The sequence below is a fragment of the Echiichthys vipera genome (genome assembly GCF_963691815.1).
Source record: "Echiichthys vipera genome assembly, chromosome: 12".
Classification (NCBI taxonomy): domain Eukaryota; kingdom Metazoa; phylum Chordata; class Actinopteri; order Perciformes; family Trachinidae; genus Echiichthys; species Echiichthys vipera.
The window spans coordinates 3,253,068-3,269,195 of record NC_139837.1 but is presented as its reverse complement, the minus strand read 5'-3'; the positions used below and the strand labels follow the sequence as shown (position 1 = coordinate 3,269,195).

Sequence of the window (16,128 nt, the reverse complement as noted above, 5' to 3'; positions counted from 1 at the left end):
ACGCTGTAGTACACATGCCAGGCCTGGGTGTGGCGCTGTAACTGCCACAGAAACACACCAACAACAGAGAAGAAGAGACAGGGAGACGCTGTGGAGAATCCAAACACCGGAGAGTTTCTCTCCAAATCCTCCTCCATCCTAGAGACAGACGTGTCCCTGGTTCTGGTCTTAGTGGAGACTTTGGTGCTGTTCTGGACTCTGATGCACCCATCACTCTGCAGTTAGTGTCCTCACTGAGCAGAGGGGGCTGCTGGGAGCCCCTTCACTCTGCAGTTAGTGTCCTCACTGAGCAGAGGGTGCTGCTGGGAGCCCCTTCACTCTGCAGTTAGTGTCCTCACTGAGCAGAGGGTGCTGCTGGGAGCCCCATCACTCTGCAGTTAGTGTCCTCACTGAGCAGAGGGTGCTGCTGGGAGCCCCTTCCCCGTCCCAAAGCACTCCCAGGCGCCACTTTCTCACTACATTTAGAGACTTTTCACACCTTCTTAGCAACTTTATTTATAAAAAGAGACTAGAGACCAATTGAGCGACTCATCCAGAGCATCAGGGAAAAGGGAGACATACCATATACGGTCGGTCTAATTCATTCCCATGCATGCGGCTCAGAGTCCAGTTCAGGGAGGTAGGCAGGCTACAGTACGTACGTAATGACGCAGGCCTGCACCTATCAAATAACATCTTTCATTTCATAATGTAAAAATCTAAATAAATAATACCTTGAAAGTGTGCGTTTTTATGTTTCTTTAACCTTGTCTTGAAATAAAATTTGAAACAAAAACAAATTGTGATTTTATTTGGGGATTTATTTTTCCTGTGACAGTTTTGGGGAAGCTAAGCGCTAAGCCTCCCCTAGCGTCTTAATAGCGCCGCCTATGGGCCTACTGTAAATGTTAATGTCAGTGTACAGCTCCAAGACATCACAGTGGGATAAAGTGTCTCTCTTCATGCACGGTTCATGTTATTCTATAAAAGGTGGAATGGGGAACTTACATCCTTTACTTAAAGCTATGGTCTACCATTCATTCATCTTCAACCGCTTGTCCCTGTCGGGGTCGCCGATCCCAGCTGACATCGGGCGTGAGGCGGGGTCCACCCTGGACAGGACGCCAGTCTATCACAGGACACATAGAGACGCACAGAGACAGACAACCATTCACACCTACGGGTGATTTAGAGTCATCAATGAACCGAACACCTGCACGTCTTTGGACTGTGGGAGGAAACCGGAGAACCCGGAGAAAACCCACACAGACACGGGGACAACATGCACACTCCACACAGAAGGGCCCCAGCTGGGATTCAAACCCGGAACCCTCTCACTGTGAGGCAACAGTGCTAACCACTACACCACCATTTGGAATATTGGTTTCATTAACATTAACATCGTTATACAGCGATTATGGTCCTAGGCCTGCAGAGAGTGCTGCACAGCTGAATGCTATGCAGCACATGATCACCAGAGAGTGCACTCTCTCTGTTCTGCAGCATCCATTTCCTCAGCAGGCCTTTTCTTCTATCATAAATGATACTGGAGCAGTCGTATGTTCGATGTTGGACGATTTCCTCTGGATATTAACTGTAAATTCCAGCAGGCAATGACTCCTTACAATGCAAAACATCCTCCATTCTGACTTTCAAATGGATGATAGGGGGCTGTAACCACTGTGGGGAAGGAGTTAGTGTTGTCTGTAGGAGCAGTGCTGTTTAATGTGCCCATTTAGTTATTGACTGAATTCTCTTTACAACTAAACAAGCACACACACACTATTGCATCCCCCAGACATGAGGGGAGGGAGGGAGAGAGAGAGAGAGAGAGAGAGAGAGAGAGAGAGAGATGTGGGAAGTGTTTAGGAAAGCTGGCCGCTCAAGCTGTGCCATCAGTGCGTGACACAGTCTGCAGGAGGAAACATTTACGCGCTGAAACAATGGACATCAATTGTTGTTAGTGCGCTTTTTAAAAAAGAAAAACTTGAACATTATAGGATATTTATTCTTGACTCAAACATTCAGTAAAATGTGGACAGTTCCGAAGCCGAAATACAGAAGTGGTTTGTGCGACGAGGGGGAGATCGCTGTGAACATCGGCGGGGTCCGGGTGGTGCTTTTCGGGGATGTCTTGAACCGCTACCCGGAGAGCAGACTGACGGAGCTGTTGAACTGCTCAGCTCAGAGTCGTGAAGTCATCTCGTCGCTCTGTGACGACTTCGATCCGGGCAGGAAGGAGTTTTACTTCGACCGAGACCCCGATGCCTTCAAGTGCATCATCGACGTCTACTACTTTGATGAGATCCACATCAAACCCGGCATTTGCCCCATCTGCTTCATCAAGGAGATGGAGTTCTGGAAAATAGACCAAAGTGTCTTAGACGAGTGCTGTAAAAGTTACCTGAGTGAGAAGGAGGAGGAGCTGTCAGAGATTGCCAACAAAGTGAAAGTGATCCTGGAGGATCTGGAGGGGGATCCGTGCGTTACGCGCACCCAGCGGTGCCAGAGGTTCCTGTGGAGGCTGATGGAGAAGCCGGGCTCCTCCATGCCGGCGCGCATCATTGCCATCGCATCCTTCCTCTTTGTCCTGGTGTCGGCGGTAGTGATGTGCGTGGGGACCATCCCGGAGCTCCAGGTGACGGACGCAGAGGGGAAACTGGTGGAGCACCCGGTCCTGGAGGCGATCGAGACCGCCTGCATGTTGTGGTTCACCGCGGAGTACTTCCTGCGCCTCGCCTCCGCTCCGAACAAGCTGCACTTTGCGCTCTCCTTCATGAACGTCATAGACTTTATGGCCATCATGCCTTTCTACGTGGTCCTGTCCCTGACCTACCTCGGCGACACGTCCATGATGGAGCTAACTAACGTCCAACAGGCCGTGCAGGCGCTGCGGATCATGCGTATCGCGCGCGTTTTCAAGCTGGCGCGCCACTCCTCCGGGCTGCAGACTCTGACCTACGCGCTCAAGAGGAGCCTCAAAGAGCTGGGGCTGCTCCTCATGTACATGGGCGTGGGGATCTTCGTGTTCTCGGCGCTGGGCTACACCATGGAGCAAAGCCACCCGGAGACCCTGTTCAGGAGCATCCCGCAGTCATTCTGGTGGGCCATCATCACCATGACCACGGTGGGCTACGGGGACATCTACCCCAAAACCACGCTCGGCAAGTGCAACGCGGCCTTGAGCTTCCTGTGCGGGGTGATCGCCATCGCCCTGCCCATCCACCCCATCATAAATAACTTCGTGGTCTTCTACAACAAGCAGAAAGTGCTGGAGACCGCAGCGAAGCACGAGGTGGAGCTGATGGAGCTGAAGTCCGGCAGGGACGCGCGCAGAAAGAGCAGGGATTAAAGGTCGAGACTGTGGACGCGCCAGTGTTTTCTGCATGTACAGACTTTTGCAGGACCCTTTGAACTTCATTTTAAGAGCACGTTCATTTCTGAAGTACACGTGAAGTCAAGTTTAAAACACCTAGAGCCAAAGTTAGTTATTAAAAAAAGCAGACAGATCGGGGCAGCTCAGTGAATAGACACCTGTACAGAGCTGCTTCTTCCATGGTGTTATTTCCTCCGTAACGCGTTACTGTGAAGGCTGTTGATATTATCTAATTAAAGGTTGTGCTTGGAAAACAAATGCGTACCTTTGTGCACAGAGAGTCATTAAAGTGCATCTTCTAAGCCTTCCTCACCTCTCCCTCCTCATCACGTTTGCCTTTCCTAATACTGCTGTTTGTAGGGAAGATGATTAATGCCAAAGCATGAGAAACTATGTTGATTTAAAACATTTTAGTCTCACACATCTGATGCAAAGGTCTCTATTCTTTACCTGTCGACATATTAGACTTCATAGTTAAACTTTTAAAATGAAATAGCCATGGTCAAGGAGTCTCAAAGAGCTGGGGTTAGGGTCAAGGGGACACACATTTCAATGATGCTGATAAAAACAAATAATATATATATATTATATATATATATATATATATATATATATATATATATATATATATATATATATATAATATTTGTTTTCCTGTGGAGGACAGTCGGCTGCAAATCCAGCTTAATCAAGTTCACATGCAATATAATTCAGTTTTAGTGCTTTGGTGCCAAATGTGCCGCAGATAAAAGGATTTATATCATTTTCAGAATTCCCTTATTGGAAACTAAAATATGGGAATCGAACAAAGCGAGCGTTTAAACAATACAAGACCATAACAACACATTTGCTTTCATGAGATTTTCTCAAAAATGAGAGGATTAAAAAAAACAAGTTATCATTTATTAATCTTTAGTCATCAGGAGGCATCTAAAGCAACCAGATATTAACTACAGGTGACCACTGAACAGCCTGTGTGTGCGTGTGTGTGTGTGCATGTGTGCGTGCGTGTCTTCTGAATATTCAACTTCAAGTAGTTTACTACCTACCTGACTATCGCCAGATGACTTTTCGTCCCACCAGGCAGAGTCAAGGTTTGTTTACTACTAAGCCTCAAATTTCCAGTCCAGTTACAAAGTGCTGCACATGGTTGAACCAGGAACAAAACATGAAAATAAAATAGAACTGAAGGCAATGTAAAACACAAAGGGAATTACATATATTGTATATGCCAGGGGTCAACACAGTCTCACACCCAGCACGTGTTGAAGGGGTGGGAAATTCCGGTCCTGCAGAGCCACTGTCCTGCATGTTTTAGGTTTCTCTCTGCTCTAACACACCTGAGTCTAATGATGTGCTCGTTATCAAGCAGCTGAAGCTCGTCACAGTTTGATTAGTGTTAGACTCAGGTGTGTTAGGGCAGAGAAAAACCTAAAACATGCAGGACAGTGGCTCTCCAGGAGCAGAATTGCCCACCCCTGGTATATGCTAATATATAGGTAGTATAGTTACATATACTGTATATGAGATATAGAATTATGTGCACTTATTAATAAAAGGCTTTTAAAATTATTGTAATTTTAAGGAAGTGATTTATTCAGCGTCACTGATTCTGGGTGCAGTGTGTCCTAAAGTCCTGAAAGGTTTTGCGTGTAAAATCATGTTTTGTAAACTAACTCGTCACTAAAAGGTTTTAAATAAATGTAGTGGAGTAAAAACTACAATATTTCTCTGTCACATGTTGGAGAAGAAGCTAAAAGCAAACAAACACTCAAGTAAGTACAAGTAACTCCAATTTCTCCGTTAAGTGCAGTACTTTATCTTTATTTCTAATTACATTTTACCACCGGAGTTAAACTACATTTGCAAGACAAAAACCTTTAAAAAAATGTATTGAAGTTTGATAGATAGATAGATAGATAACTTTATTTATCCCTGAGGGGAAATGAGGTCATCGTAGCAGCGGTACAGAGCAATCGGAAATACTAAAAATAAGATACAATACAAAATATGAACAACAATAAAATAAAATAGAAGTACAGTATCGCAGATAAACACTATATTAAAATGTGCTATGTGGATTTTAATGTGCAAGTGAGATAAGGTGCATGTCAGTGGTCACTTTGAGTAGTGTGAGTGTATTTCCTGAGCGTTGTTGTGCAGCGTTGTAAAGTCTGACGGCAGCAGGTAGGAATGATTTCCTGTGCCGTTCCTTTAAGCAGTGAGGTTGAATGAGTCTGCTGCTGAAGCTGCTCTGAAGCTCGTCCAGGGTTTCATGGAGGGGATGAGAGACATCGTCCATGATCACCAGCAGTTTTGCATCCTGTGCTCCACCACCTCCTCCAGGGTGACGAGCTTAGAGCCAACAGCAGACCCGGCCTTCTTTATGAGCTTGTTCAGTGTGTTTGCGTCTTTTCCTTTGATGCCTGCACCCCAGGACACCACAGAAGAAGAAGATGGTGCTCGCGACAACAGGCTGATAAAACATCCGAAGCATCCAGTTGAAGGACCTGAGCCTCCTCAGGAAGTAAAGCCGGCTCAGGTCCTTCTTGTAGACTGCCTGTGTGTTTGTCGTCCACTCCAGTTTGAGTGTGCATGTTTCTTGCTGCACAGTGGGCCGCCTCTCCAATGTGCCACAGTCAGTGTGTTGTTTTTTCTTCCTGCAGCCATCTTGTTTACAACCACACAGGGAGGACGACTGAAGAATACTTGAAAATCTGTATTTTATTCCACAAAGTCAGAGTCGTGGGCCTTTTGTAGTCAGTGTGCCGTGTGGATGGATGTCACTGTTGATGTTGTATGCGCGTGTCTGTGTCTTCATCCGTTGCCCTGTACCCGGGGTGGGCAATCCCGGTCCTGCAGAGCCACTGTCCTGCATGTTTTAGGTTTCTCTCTGCTCTAACACACCTGAGTCTGATGATGTGCTCGTTATCAAGCAGCTGATGCTCGTCACAGTGTGATTATTGTTAGACTCAGGTGTGTTAGGGTAGGGAGGAACCTAAAACATGCAGGACAGGAGTTGCCCACCCCTGCCCTGTACCTTCCTGTGTTTATCCACGCTTGTGCATCGCGTGTGACATGTTCCGAGGCGAGTGGTCCGTGAGAAACCGCCGTGCCCCAGCGGGAAAACACTTCAAAGTAGGGCTATACACACACCCACGCGATGAACGCTCCGAAACACTCCCCTCCTTTCTCTCCTCTGCCACCACAACACCCGCTGTTTCTCTCCATCTCACCCCTTCATCCTGCCTCCACCGCCTCGTGCTGCGTCTCTGATTATGAGCTGTCAGCCTCGCTGGCAGAGAGAGCGGCGATGAGACGCGGCGATGTGTGGAGCGTCGGTGCTGTCATCTTCTGAGGCGGTGCACAGATGCAGAACTTCACACTCGTAGATGCAGAGTTTGGAAGACGTGTGTGTTGCACTAGGAAGGTAAAAGTAGATGACGTGAACGATTGATGTGAGCGTGAGGGGGATTTGGGAGATGTTAACTGACGCTGACCAAATATAGCACTTCATATGTTATACGCATCATCAAGCACCACAGATGACTCACTCCTACTGTGTGGCAGGGACACACACACACACACAGGTCGATCTCATGTGTTGCTGAAGCTGACCACGGGGTGAGGCACAAACGGACATTTGCTCAAAATGTGCAGCTGTTTACATTCCTGTTATTATTATTATGGCTTAGATTTATTTAGCGCCTTTCTCAGTGCTCAAGGCGCTTTACAGAGTCCAGGATCCGTTCATTCACACAGACACATGATGGTGGAGGTAGTCACAGCTGCCCTGGGGCAGACTGGCAGCCAATCAGTGCCTACGGCCCCTCCGACCACCTCCTCAAACATACGGCAGTCACACACATTCACACGAGGCAAGGTGGGTGAAGTGTCTTGCCCAAGGACACAACGACCATGACACAAGTAGGGCAGGACGGGCCATCGACCCTTCGGACATTGGCCGACTCGCTCTACCAACTGAGCCACAGTCGCCCCACCCACAGTGGTGTTACTAATTATCCGTCGTACTAATGGGCAGTATCTTTCTCTCAGTGGCTCTCCTGCTACGTTTGATCCGTGACGACCTGTAAACAAATGCATCAAAGACACAAGTGCCTCCTGGTCAATAACCTGACTTCCCCCCAGTGTGCTTTGATGCTTCACAGGCGAGGCCTCCCACGATCCTAATAGTCCCCGAGTGCAAGTGTTTGTGGAAGAGGACTTAATGGTAAATAGATTTTGATTGAGGAATGGTTTTATACTGATAATTAGTCATTTTAATGAGTTCCCACTGGTCGTGGTAATGCAGAGGTGCAGGCGCGTGCTTAGGTAGGTTAGTGAACTGAGGTTTTTGCAGGATATCCTTAGACATGAGCAACGATGCAACAGCGCTGCAGCTAACATAAGAAAGGACAATAAAGGGGCATTCACATGATCAGCTTTTTGTGCTGGGCTCACTGCGAGGTCGGGCGCAGAGACCCAGTAAACGGCTAAATCAACGTTAGCATTAAAACAACCGTTAGCTCGTAAACTGCCTCTTCACTGACCTGGTGTGACGCTTATAAACCTCCATCATTACGTTTTCTTCCCAGATCATGATACGACTTTGATCCGGGAAACTGGGACGCACAAACACGTTTGTCCTCCATCTTTTTTAGAAGGCTTGATGTCGCACTCAAAGCTTCTTTCTCATTGGTCGTGCTTTTGAAAGGTCAGCGGCAACGAGGTCAAAGTTCCTATACGTCATCACGCCGTAACACGTCACACGCATTGATGACGTCATGGCGATGCGTGGCTTTGTTTCCAGATCTTTCCGTAGACCTCAGAGTTTTTGTGCGTCTTGTCGACTGTTTTTGAATCTTTTCATCGACCAAATCTGCAGTAAACACTCCACCTCCGCATCACACCAACGTGAACCTTTCACCGCCATTGTTTGAAATGTCCGCGCATGGTCCCTCCTTCTTTTTTCTACGTCCCAACAGGCGCACAGGAAATGACCTCAGAGCCACCGTAGGCCTCGTGCTCGTACACGTGCGCACGCTCGTGCTCGTACACGTGCAAACGTGCTTTACTAAAGCCCACCTCTCCCAAACGGGCCGTGGACGGAAAGCATACCGCGCCTAGGTGCCTTGATCAGGGCCGTTTGAACTGAAAAAGTTTGTCTGCATGGTCGTCTGGTGGGCGGGGCTTAAACAGACAGTGAAACACGTTATGCAAGAAACAGGCGATACAGTAACATTATCCTGATTAATATCCAGTCAGTCACACAACACAGAACCAGACCTTAGATCCGTTTTGTGTTTTGTGTCGTACAACAACTCATTTTCCTCCCCAGCGGTGGTCTTCGGTTGTCATGGTTCCAGTCTTGAAATAACAGTCTCGCTCTCGTTATTCAGCCTCAGCAGAGCCTTTTGCTTTTAGACTGAACTCCCTCATTGAGTGCACTCTGCGGCTCATTGTAATAGATTTAATAGAGCAAGAGAGAGAGAGAGTTTCTTTTCAAATCTTGTGCACGTCAGGAGGATGAATCATATACTGGAGACATTTTGAGGTGACGCTGAGTTAGACATGAAACATCCCTTTCCACTCATGCAGTATGTAAATTTGCTGGCTCTGTCTGTACCCTGTTAGGGTGATGGACTGTTGCTTCATTCAGACATCAACTACTGTGTTCCAGTCTGTATTTACTGCATGTAGGGCTAATGTGTGTATTCCTGTGTTTTTCTGTTTGGTTAATGTGTGTTTGTCTTTTTCTTGGATTAACTGTGTGTGTGTCTGTGTGTGTGTGTGTGTCTCAGTGTGTGTCCATGTCTGTCACAGAGTGTGGTATGTCTGTGAGTGTCTATGTGAGACTGAGACACACCTCTTTGTATGTCCCACTTTCCAACAAAGACAGAATACATTTGGACGTGTTTAGGTTCATTCGGCAGGACACGGAGCCCAGGCCGCCCACCTGCCAAACCCCACGGGTGGGCAGCCGGCTGACAGAGCTCCGCTATCTCCAACTGTAGTTTCAGACAGTGGTTGTGGCTAGTTGGGCTACAAATGGATCCTAATAATGCTAACATGATGTACGTTGTATGCAATACAACATGCAATGACAATAAAGATCTATGAGTCCGGACACACTGCACCTTACAGGACCGTCGGGTCTGCAGTTTGACCGGGACACTGCTGTCAGACAGAGAGAAGACATCCGACCAAAGACACATTTTCATTTCCCAAGAGTGGAGACACTTCCTGCGGACGGAGCAGAGGTATGCTGCAGGATAACAGCAACGTCTCCATCTTTTGACGAGGTAGTCTGACACTTTAATCGATCTGAGCGTGTCAGTGGCACAAACTAATACTTTTAGTTGACAGATATTGTCGACGCACAGGGGCCCGAAAAAAGTTGTTGCCGTTTATTTTAAAACACAGCACTCTGTGAACTTCATTCATTCATCTTCAACCGCTTGTCCTTGTCGGGGTCGCGGGGGGCTGGAGCCGATCCCAGCTGACAGCGTTGCGTGAGGCGGGGTCCACCCTGGACAGGACGCCAGTCTATCACAGGGCACATAGAGACGAACAGAGACAGACAACCATTCACACCTACGGGTGATTTAGAGTCATCAATGAACCGAACACCTGCACGTCTTTGGACTGTGGGAGGAAACCGGAGAACCCGGAGAACCCGCACACATGGGGAGAACATGCAAACTCCACACAGAAGGGCCCCAGCCCCAGATTCAAACCTAGAACCCTCTTGCTGTGAGGCGACAGTGCTAACCACCACAGCACCGTGTCGCCCCATTGTGAATTTAATCACAGTTCCGTTAAAGTTCAGGTCTTAATTGGGAAACGGGAGATGGGAACACTTCATGAATGTAGTGCGACACGCTTCAGTGTTGTTACTTTACATTCAACAGTGCCTCTAACCGCTAAATGATTGATCTGGAGAATGGACTTTTGAAAGCAGCTGGATTGTGACCTTTCAGACATCCTTTTTTCTGTAGTCTGCCGTTCTTGTGTGGAGGGAGCACTCAGCCTTGGCCCGCTCAATGATTGTTTTGTACTCCTCCTCCACCCCCACTCGCTCACAGCTGGTCTCTCCGTCTAGGTTTTAGGGCAGCTCACTTCTTTCACACACTGTGTTTTCAAGCGCCGACGCTGGAGACTTTTGTCTGACTGTTTTCACTTTTGCAGGGCGCTTCTTCGTAAATAATGCATGTTTTCCCTGCAAAGGCCACTGCTGGCAGGGGCGAAGGAGTTGTGATGTTTGGTGTGTGATCATGCACTGACCTATATGTAAGCTGTAATTTATGGATCGTTTAACAGAGGGAGAAAGACGGTATGAGCTCCGTGGCAGTAATCTGACAGACTTTCAGGCCACTGATTAATGGTTAGGGAAAGGTGCTTCTCTGTTCTTTCTTTGGGCCGTGTGTGCACGTAAGTGTTTGCCATTGTCCCTGATGCACAAGTTGACAGTCCTGAGGATGTGAAAGTCCTGTGTTTGGGACCCATCCGCCCTCTCCACTCTCTTATAATTAGTCACTGGAGTTCCTTATTTTATTCCAGACACAGTCTCTGCAGTGATAAATACGTTGTATTCATATATGTACAGACAGTGAATGGGCACAGCCTGATGAGATGGATTTGCACCAAAAAATTTGCACAGACGCAATAAATAGGCTTCCATGGCGCCCCCTCAGTTACCAGATGCAGCTAAAGCATTGTCCCTCCCTGTTCGTTTGCGTAGCCTGACCATTGCTTTGACTGATCATCCTCAGATAGATGTTTACCACAGCAGTTTAGAGGCCGGGAAGCTATCATCACTTCTCCATTTCGTTGATCATAATTCAACAAATCCAATGTTTATTATCGCCTAAGAAAATGAGTATCCTGTCAGCCATGACGAACATATAACTGTGTGATTCTTGAGAAAACCCTGCTCAGGATAATGTGTTCAGTGCTCAAGTGTTCTGGGCTGCACGCCTTTCTAAATACCGTCCATGTAGGCCACGAGGGAAACTCAATCACATGGTTGAGCTAGCTTCCTGTTCGCACCCATTTCATGCAAATTGCTCTTTATAATGTCACCGGCTGCAGAGCTGCTGCGAGCAGGCGAAATCTTTCCTTGAGGGAAGGATGGGAACCTTCTAGTTCATGCTGCACTTTCGGCCAAATGTAGCTGCATCTCCAGCTCCCTGAAAGCCTGAGGACGAACGACCAACGGGAAAACTCATTCAGAAGGTAGCTGGTTCTTTGCTTGAACGCAGATTATGGATTTTGGTGTTTTTTTCCTGGTTTACGAGTGTTTAATCATATTTCATTTCACAATATTCTTATTCTAACATTGCTGTGCATGATCTGACATAAAAAGGGGAAGAAAGGGTGAAGGTGAAAGCCACATCATGTGTCCTACAGTCGTTTATTTTACGTGAATGTTGTTTCATTTTATAACATTCAGCCAATCCCTTATGAATCCCTATGTCATGGGTGTCAAAGTGATCCAGTAAAGGGTCGCCTCGCTGTGGCTGCAGGTTTTCATTCCAACCAATCAAAAACACACCTGCTCCAACAAATCAACTGTGTGAAGACAGTTCAGGTGATTGAGTAAGTCCAGTCAGGTGTGTTCTTGCTTGGTTGGAATGAAAACCTGCAGCCACAGCGAGGTGGCCCTTTACTGGATCAGTTTGACACCCCTGCCCTATGTGCTAGTGATGAATCAGTGCAGGGGTGCCCAGTCCTGCTCCTGGAGGGCCACTGCCCTGCATGTTTTAGGTTTCTCCCTGCTCTAACACACTTGAGTCTAACCTGTGACGAGCTTCAGCTGCTTGATAACGAGCACATCATTAGACTCAGGTGTGTTGGAGCAGAGAGAAACCTAAAACATGCAGGACAGTGGCTCCAGGAGCAGAGTTGGGCAGCCTTGTAGTGTGTATATGGCTGGGACAGTGCAGAGGACATTAGGAGAGAGAATAGATTCATATGTTTACAGTTAAAAAGTGAAGTCTGGAAACTGAAGATACTGTAAACTTACAGTGTATTGTAGCATTTGCATGAACCTCCTGCACTGGGTCTCAGTGAAACATAATTGAAGCTAAAGAAAAAGCTGAAATTGCTTAGAAATATTTCCATAGTTGCATTCCAGCCAAAAGTTATGGTTTGGAAAAGTAATACGGCAGATGATGTTCCCTCAACAGCACTGCTGAACTGCTGAGCTTGGCTGTATGACATCCCTGCTTTATCCCAGAGTTGTTATGATTTTACTCATAATTTATACACACTCGTAATTATGCAACAAACAACAATCAAATGCTAAAAATCTCCCCATTAGAACTAAATTCCTGAAAAGATTTGATCAGGAGGGGAAAAGAATCTGTGGGGTTCAGTGGGTTTCTGTCCAAATGCAATGAATGAGGAGGACAAATCTAAATTATTCATATGCTGACTACCTGCTCATTAATCTCTGAGGGCGAGGAAGTGCTTCACCTCTGCGGGAGTTATTAATAGCTCCTTCAGAGAGGTAAAAAGACGGAAGAGAGTCCAAACTGCTGAGGCTCAGAGTAAAAAAGTCTGTGAGCACCCTGAACCTTAAGGGACCGGACATGCTGCTGTGTTTGAGGGAGATCGACCCCAGAATCCACTAGGAGGACATCTGAACTCGGACTCTAACTGCTATTTGCACTTCACTGCACTACCTCACTTTAATGAACAATACCGCTCTACCTCGATTCAACAAATGTCATTGCACTGTCTATTTATTATTATTATTATCTATTCACTTTACAATCCACTGCCACTTTACATTTTTTACTCTTTGTATATTTTTACTCTTTGTATATTTTTATTATTTTTATTATGTTGTATGTATATGCCGATTGCACTGGGTCTGAGAGGACTGTAATTTCATTTTTTGCATTTGTATGTCATACATATTGCAATTTTTGACAATAAAACTGACTTGACTTGACTTGATCACACTTCTGGCATTCCAGTGCACTTTTCCTATTTGGAGGTCCGAAACTTCGGTCTTCCCATGGCACTGGAACACAGCAGCGACGAGCGACAATGACAGGCAGGAAACTTTTATCAGAAATATATGAGAATTAAATATTGGGGCTCAGTCCATAGGTGACTTGGCTGGGAACCGGAGGGTCGCTGGTTTGAGTCCCTGTGTGGACCATGAATGGAGCGTTGACTGGTGGCTGGAGAGGTGCCAATTCATCTCCTGGGCACTGCCGAGGTGCAGTTGAGCAAAGCACCGAACCCCCAACTGCTCGGGGCTCCTGTCACTGGCAGCCCCCTCACTCTGACATCTCTCCTTAATTGCATGTGTGTGTGTGTGTGTGTGACATGAGAAAAGAGTGTAAATTGAATTTCCCCATTGCGGGAAGAATAAAGGAATTCTTCTTCTTGTTCTTTCCTGTACCTCATCTACCTTTAATCTTGATGTTTAATACATTACATATGGAACAGCTGTATCACCTGGGTCAATCCCATCACTCCCATATTTGTCTCCACTCTCAGTAATCGAGCAAAACTCCCCAAAATAACATTTAAATAGATGTTTGATATCAGTTTATGTGTAGATATTACGAGACATCTGCAGTTCATGTAGTGGGGCTGCATTTCCCCGCTCTGTATATGAACTCACAACGCAAGCGTGAAAAGTCTTTGACAGGCTGAAGGAGGAACGTATACTTTTCCAGGAAAAACAATCTAAAAGTTTAATGATTGCAGCGCTTAGTATGCATGATCGCATTAACCTCCCCACGGCCTGGGAAACCGCACACTGTGATTACAGAATCAATGGTTAGAATCAATGTCCGTTTGCAGCAATGCATCATTAGTAAAAATCCTTTGTCTCAAACCGACCGAGGTTCCTCTCATCATTCGATGTCCAGAGTTATTCTGCGGCTGTCCTCCTTTTCCACGCTGAACATCTTTTCGCCCCGGCGTTTTGTGAGCTGTCTCTCGCGGCTAACACCCACTCTGGTGGGGAATTGATAAGGATAGGATTAACTTCAGACGCACCGCGTGTGCTGGGAGTCCCCGTGTCCCTCAGCTAAAGCATTAAGTCAAACAAGGGCAACGCTTTGTCCCCAAATAGAGCGAGACGTCAAAGAAACAAAGCTCTGTGGGACACGAAGCCACAAAGAGAGCCAGCTATAATTAACACTAACACTCAGTTCATTCCTTTACAGCTTCACTTGTTCTAGTGTGGGCAGATTAATGAATGTGTCTGGACATTTACATAAACAATAATGCATCAACAAATAATCAACTGTATAAACCCAAACAGCCTCTAAGGGCGCACTCACACTGTGCGTCCGCTCCGTGCCCCGTGCTTTAGGGTCCTTGTCCCCCCCTCCAGGCCCGTTTGTACTCACACTACCTGGGCCTCGGAGAATGCTTCTTGCTGCCTATACGTCATCACGCCGTAACACGTCACACGCATTGATGACGTCATCGGAATGCGTGGCTTTGTTTCCAAATCTTTCCGTAGACCTCGGAGTTTTTTGGATTCTGATTCTCAAAAGCCGCCAAGGAGGAGGGTGTTATAACCCACGGAGCATGCGCAGACGCGAAACCCGACAGTAGGGAAGGGAAGGCTGTTTACATGCACGAATACTTCAGCACTGGTACTGAAGGAGTTAGCCGGGTATGAGAACTTCGATTTTACCCGAGCAAAGAGTGAGAAACCGGAGTATCCCGAATATAATCAGGTTTTTAAACTGCATGTAAACGCACGAGTGCTGCATTTCCAGTCCAGGCTGATGTCAAGGTGAACACAAAGGTACTCACTAACCACCTCTACCTCCTCTCCCAGAATATTCATGGGCTCAACACAAAGTCCCTGTTCCTGAAGTCTATGACCATCCCCTTGGTTACGTTCAGGAGTTGGCAGGTCCCGTCTGTCTGCACCACTCAGCAGAGCTGGCCCCCAGGTCCCTGTACTCTGCCGTCTGTCCCCCTTTAATAAACCTGCAGAGTCATCGGAGAACTTCTGCAGATGACAGGACGCTGAGATGTACTGAAAGTTTGAAGTGTATAAAGGGAGCAGATAAGGTGACAGGACAGTCCCCTGCAGTGCTCCTGTGCTGCCCATCACCCCGTCAGACAGGCAGTTCAGCAGCCACACAGACTGAAGCCTGTCCGTCAGGTAGTCAGTCATCAAGGACATAGTGGGAGAGACTACCTGCATCCTGTCAACGTATTATTGGATGATATCATAACAAAAAGTTCTGCACAAACATTTGTATGATATCTTATGAAACGCCAACGGAAGTGGACGCATCGCAATGACGTCATCAATGCGTGTGACGTGTTACGGCGTGATGACGTATAGGCAGCAAGAAGCATTCGCCGAGGCCCAGGTAGTGTGAGTACAAACGGGCCTGGAGGGGGGGACAAGGACCCTAAAGCCCAGGGCGCGGTGCGGAAGGACAGTGTGAGTGCAGACGGGCCTGGAGGGGGGGACAAGGACCCTAAAGCACGGAGAAGTAGAAGAAGTAGAAGAAGTTGAAAACCCGGCCTTCACAGTGATTCAAGCCTCTCCAAGTATCTGTTTTTACTTTGCTAAATACGGATTTGTTAGCAAGGGAAACCTGATACAAACCAACTGTGTATAGCTGTGTATAACCTAAATGAACCATATCATAGTTAGTATCAGATTTGATTTCATTATAGCTGCCTGTAGCCAATTTGCCACTGGTTGATTTACCTCTTTTCACTAATGGGAAATATAAATGCTGATATCTCAAACTCAGAATTAAAAGTAGGAG

General features: G+C 46.8%; 1 protein-coding gene across 1 annotated transcript; it reads left to right on the top strand.

Annotated features, from left to right (window-relative positions):
* Positions 1-2,011: 2,011 nt before the first annotated feature.
* Positions 2,012-3,331, top strand: kcnf1b (potassium voltage-gated channel, subfamily F, member 1b; the record flags this gene model as incomplete). Its single annotated transcript, XM_083923731.1, has 1 exon — positions 2,012-3,331. The coding sequence occupies one exon, from the start codon at positions 2,012-2,014 to the stop codon at positions 3,329-3,331; it is 1,320 nt and encodes a 439-aa protein (XP_083779857.1).
* Between the last annotated feature and the right edge of the window lie 12,797 nt (positions 3,332-16,128).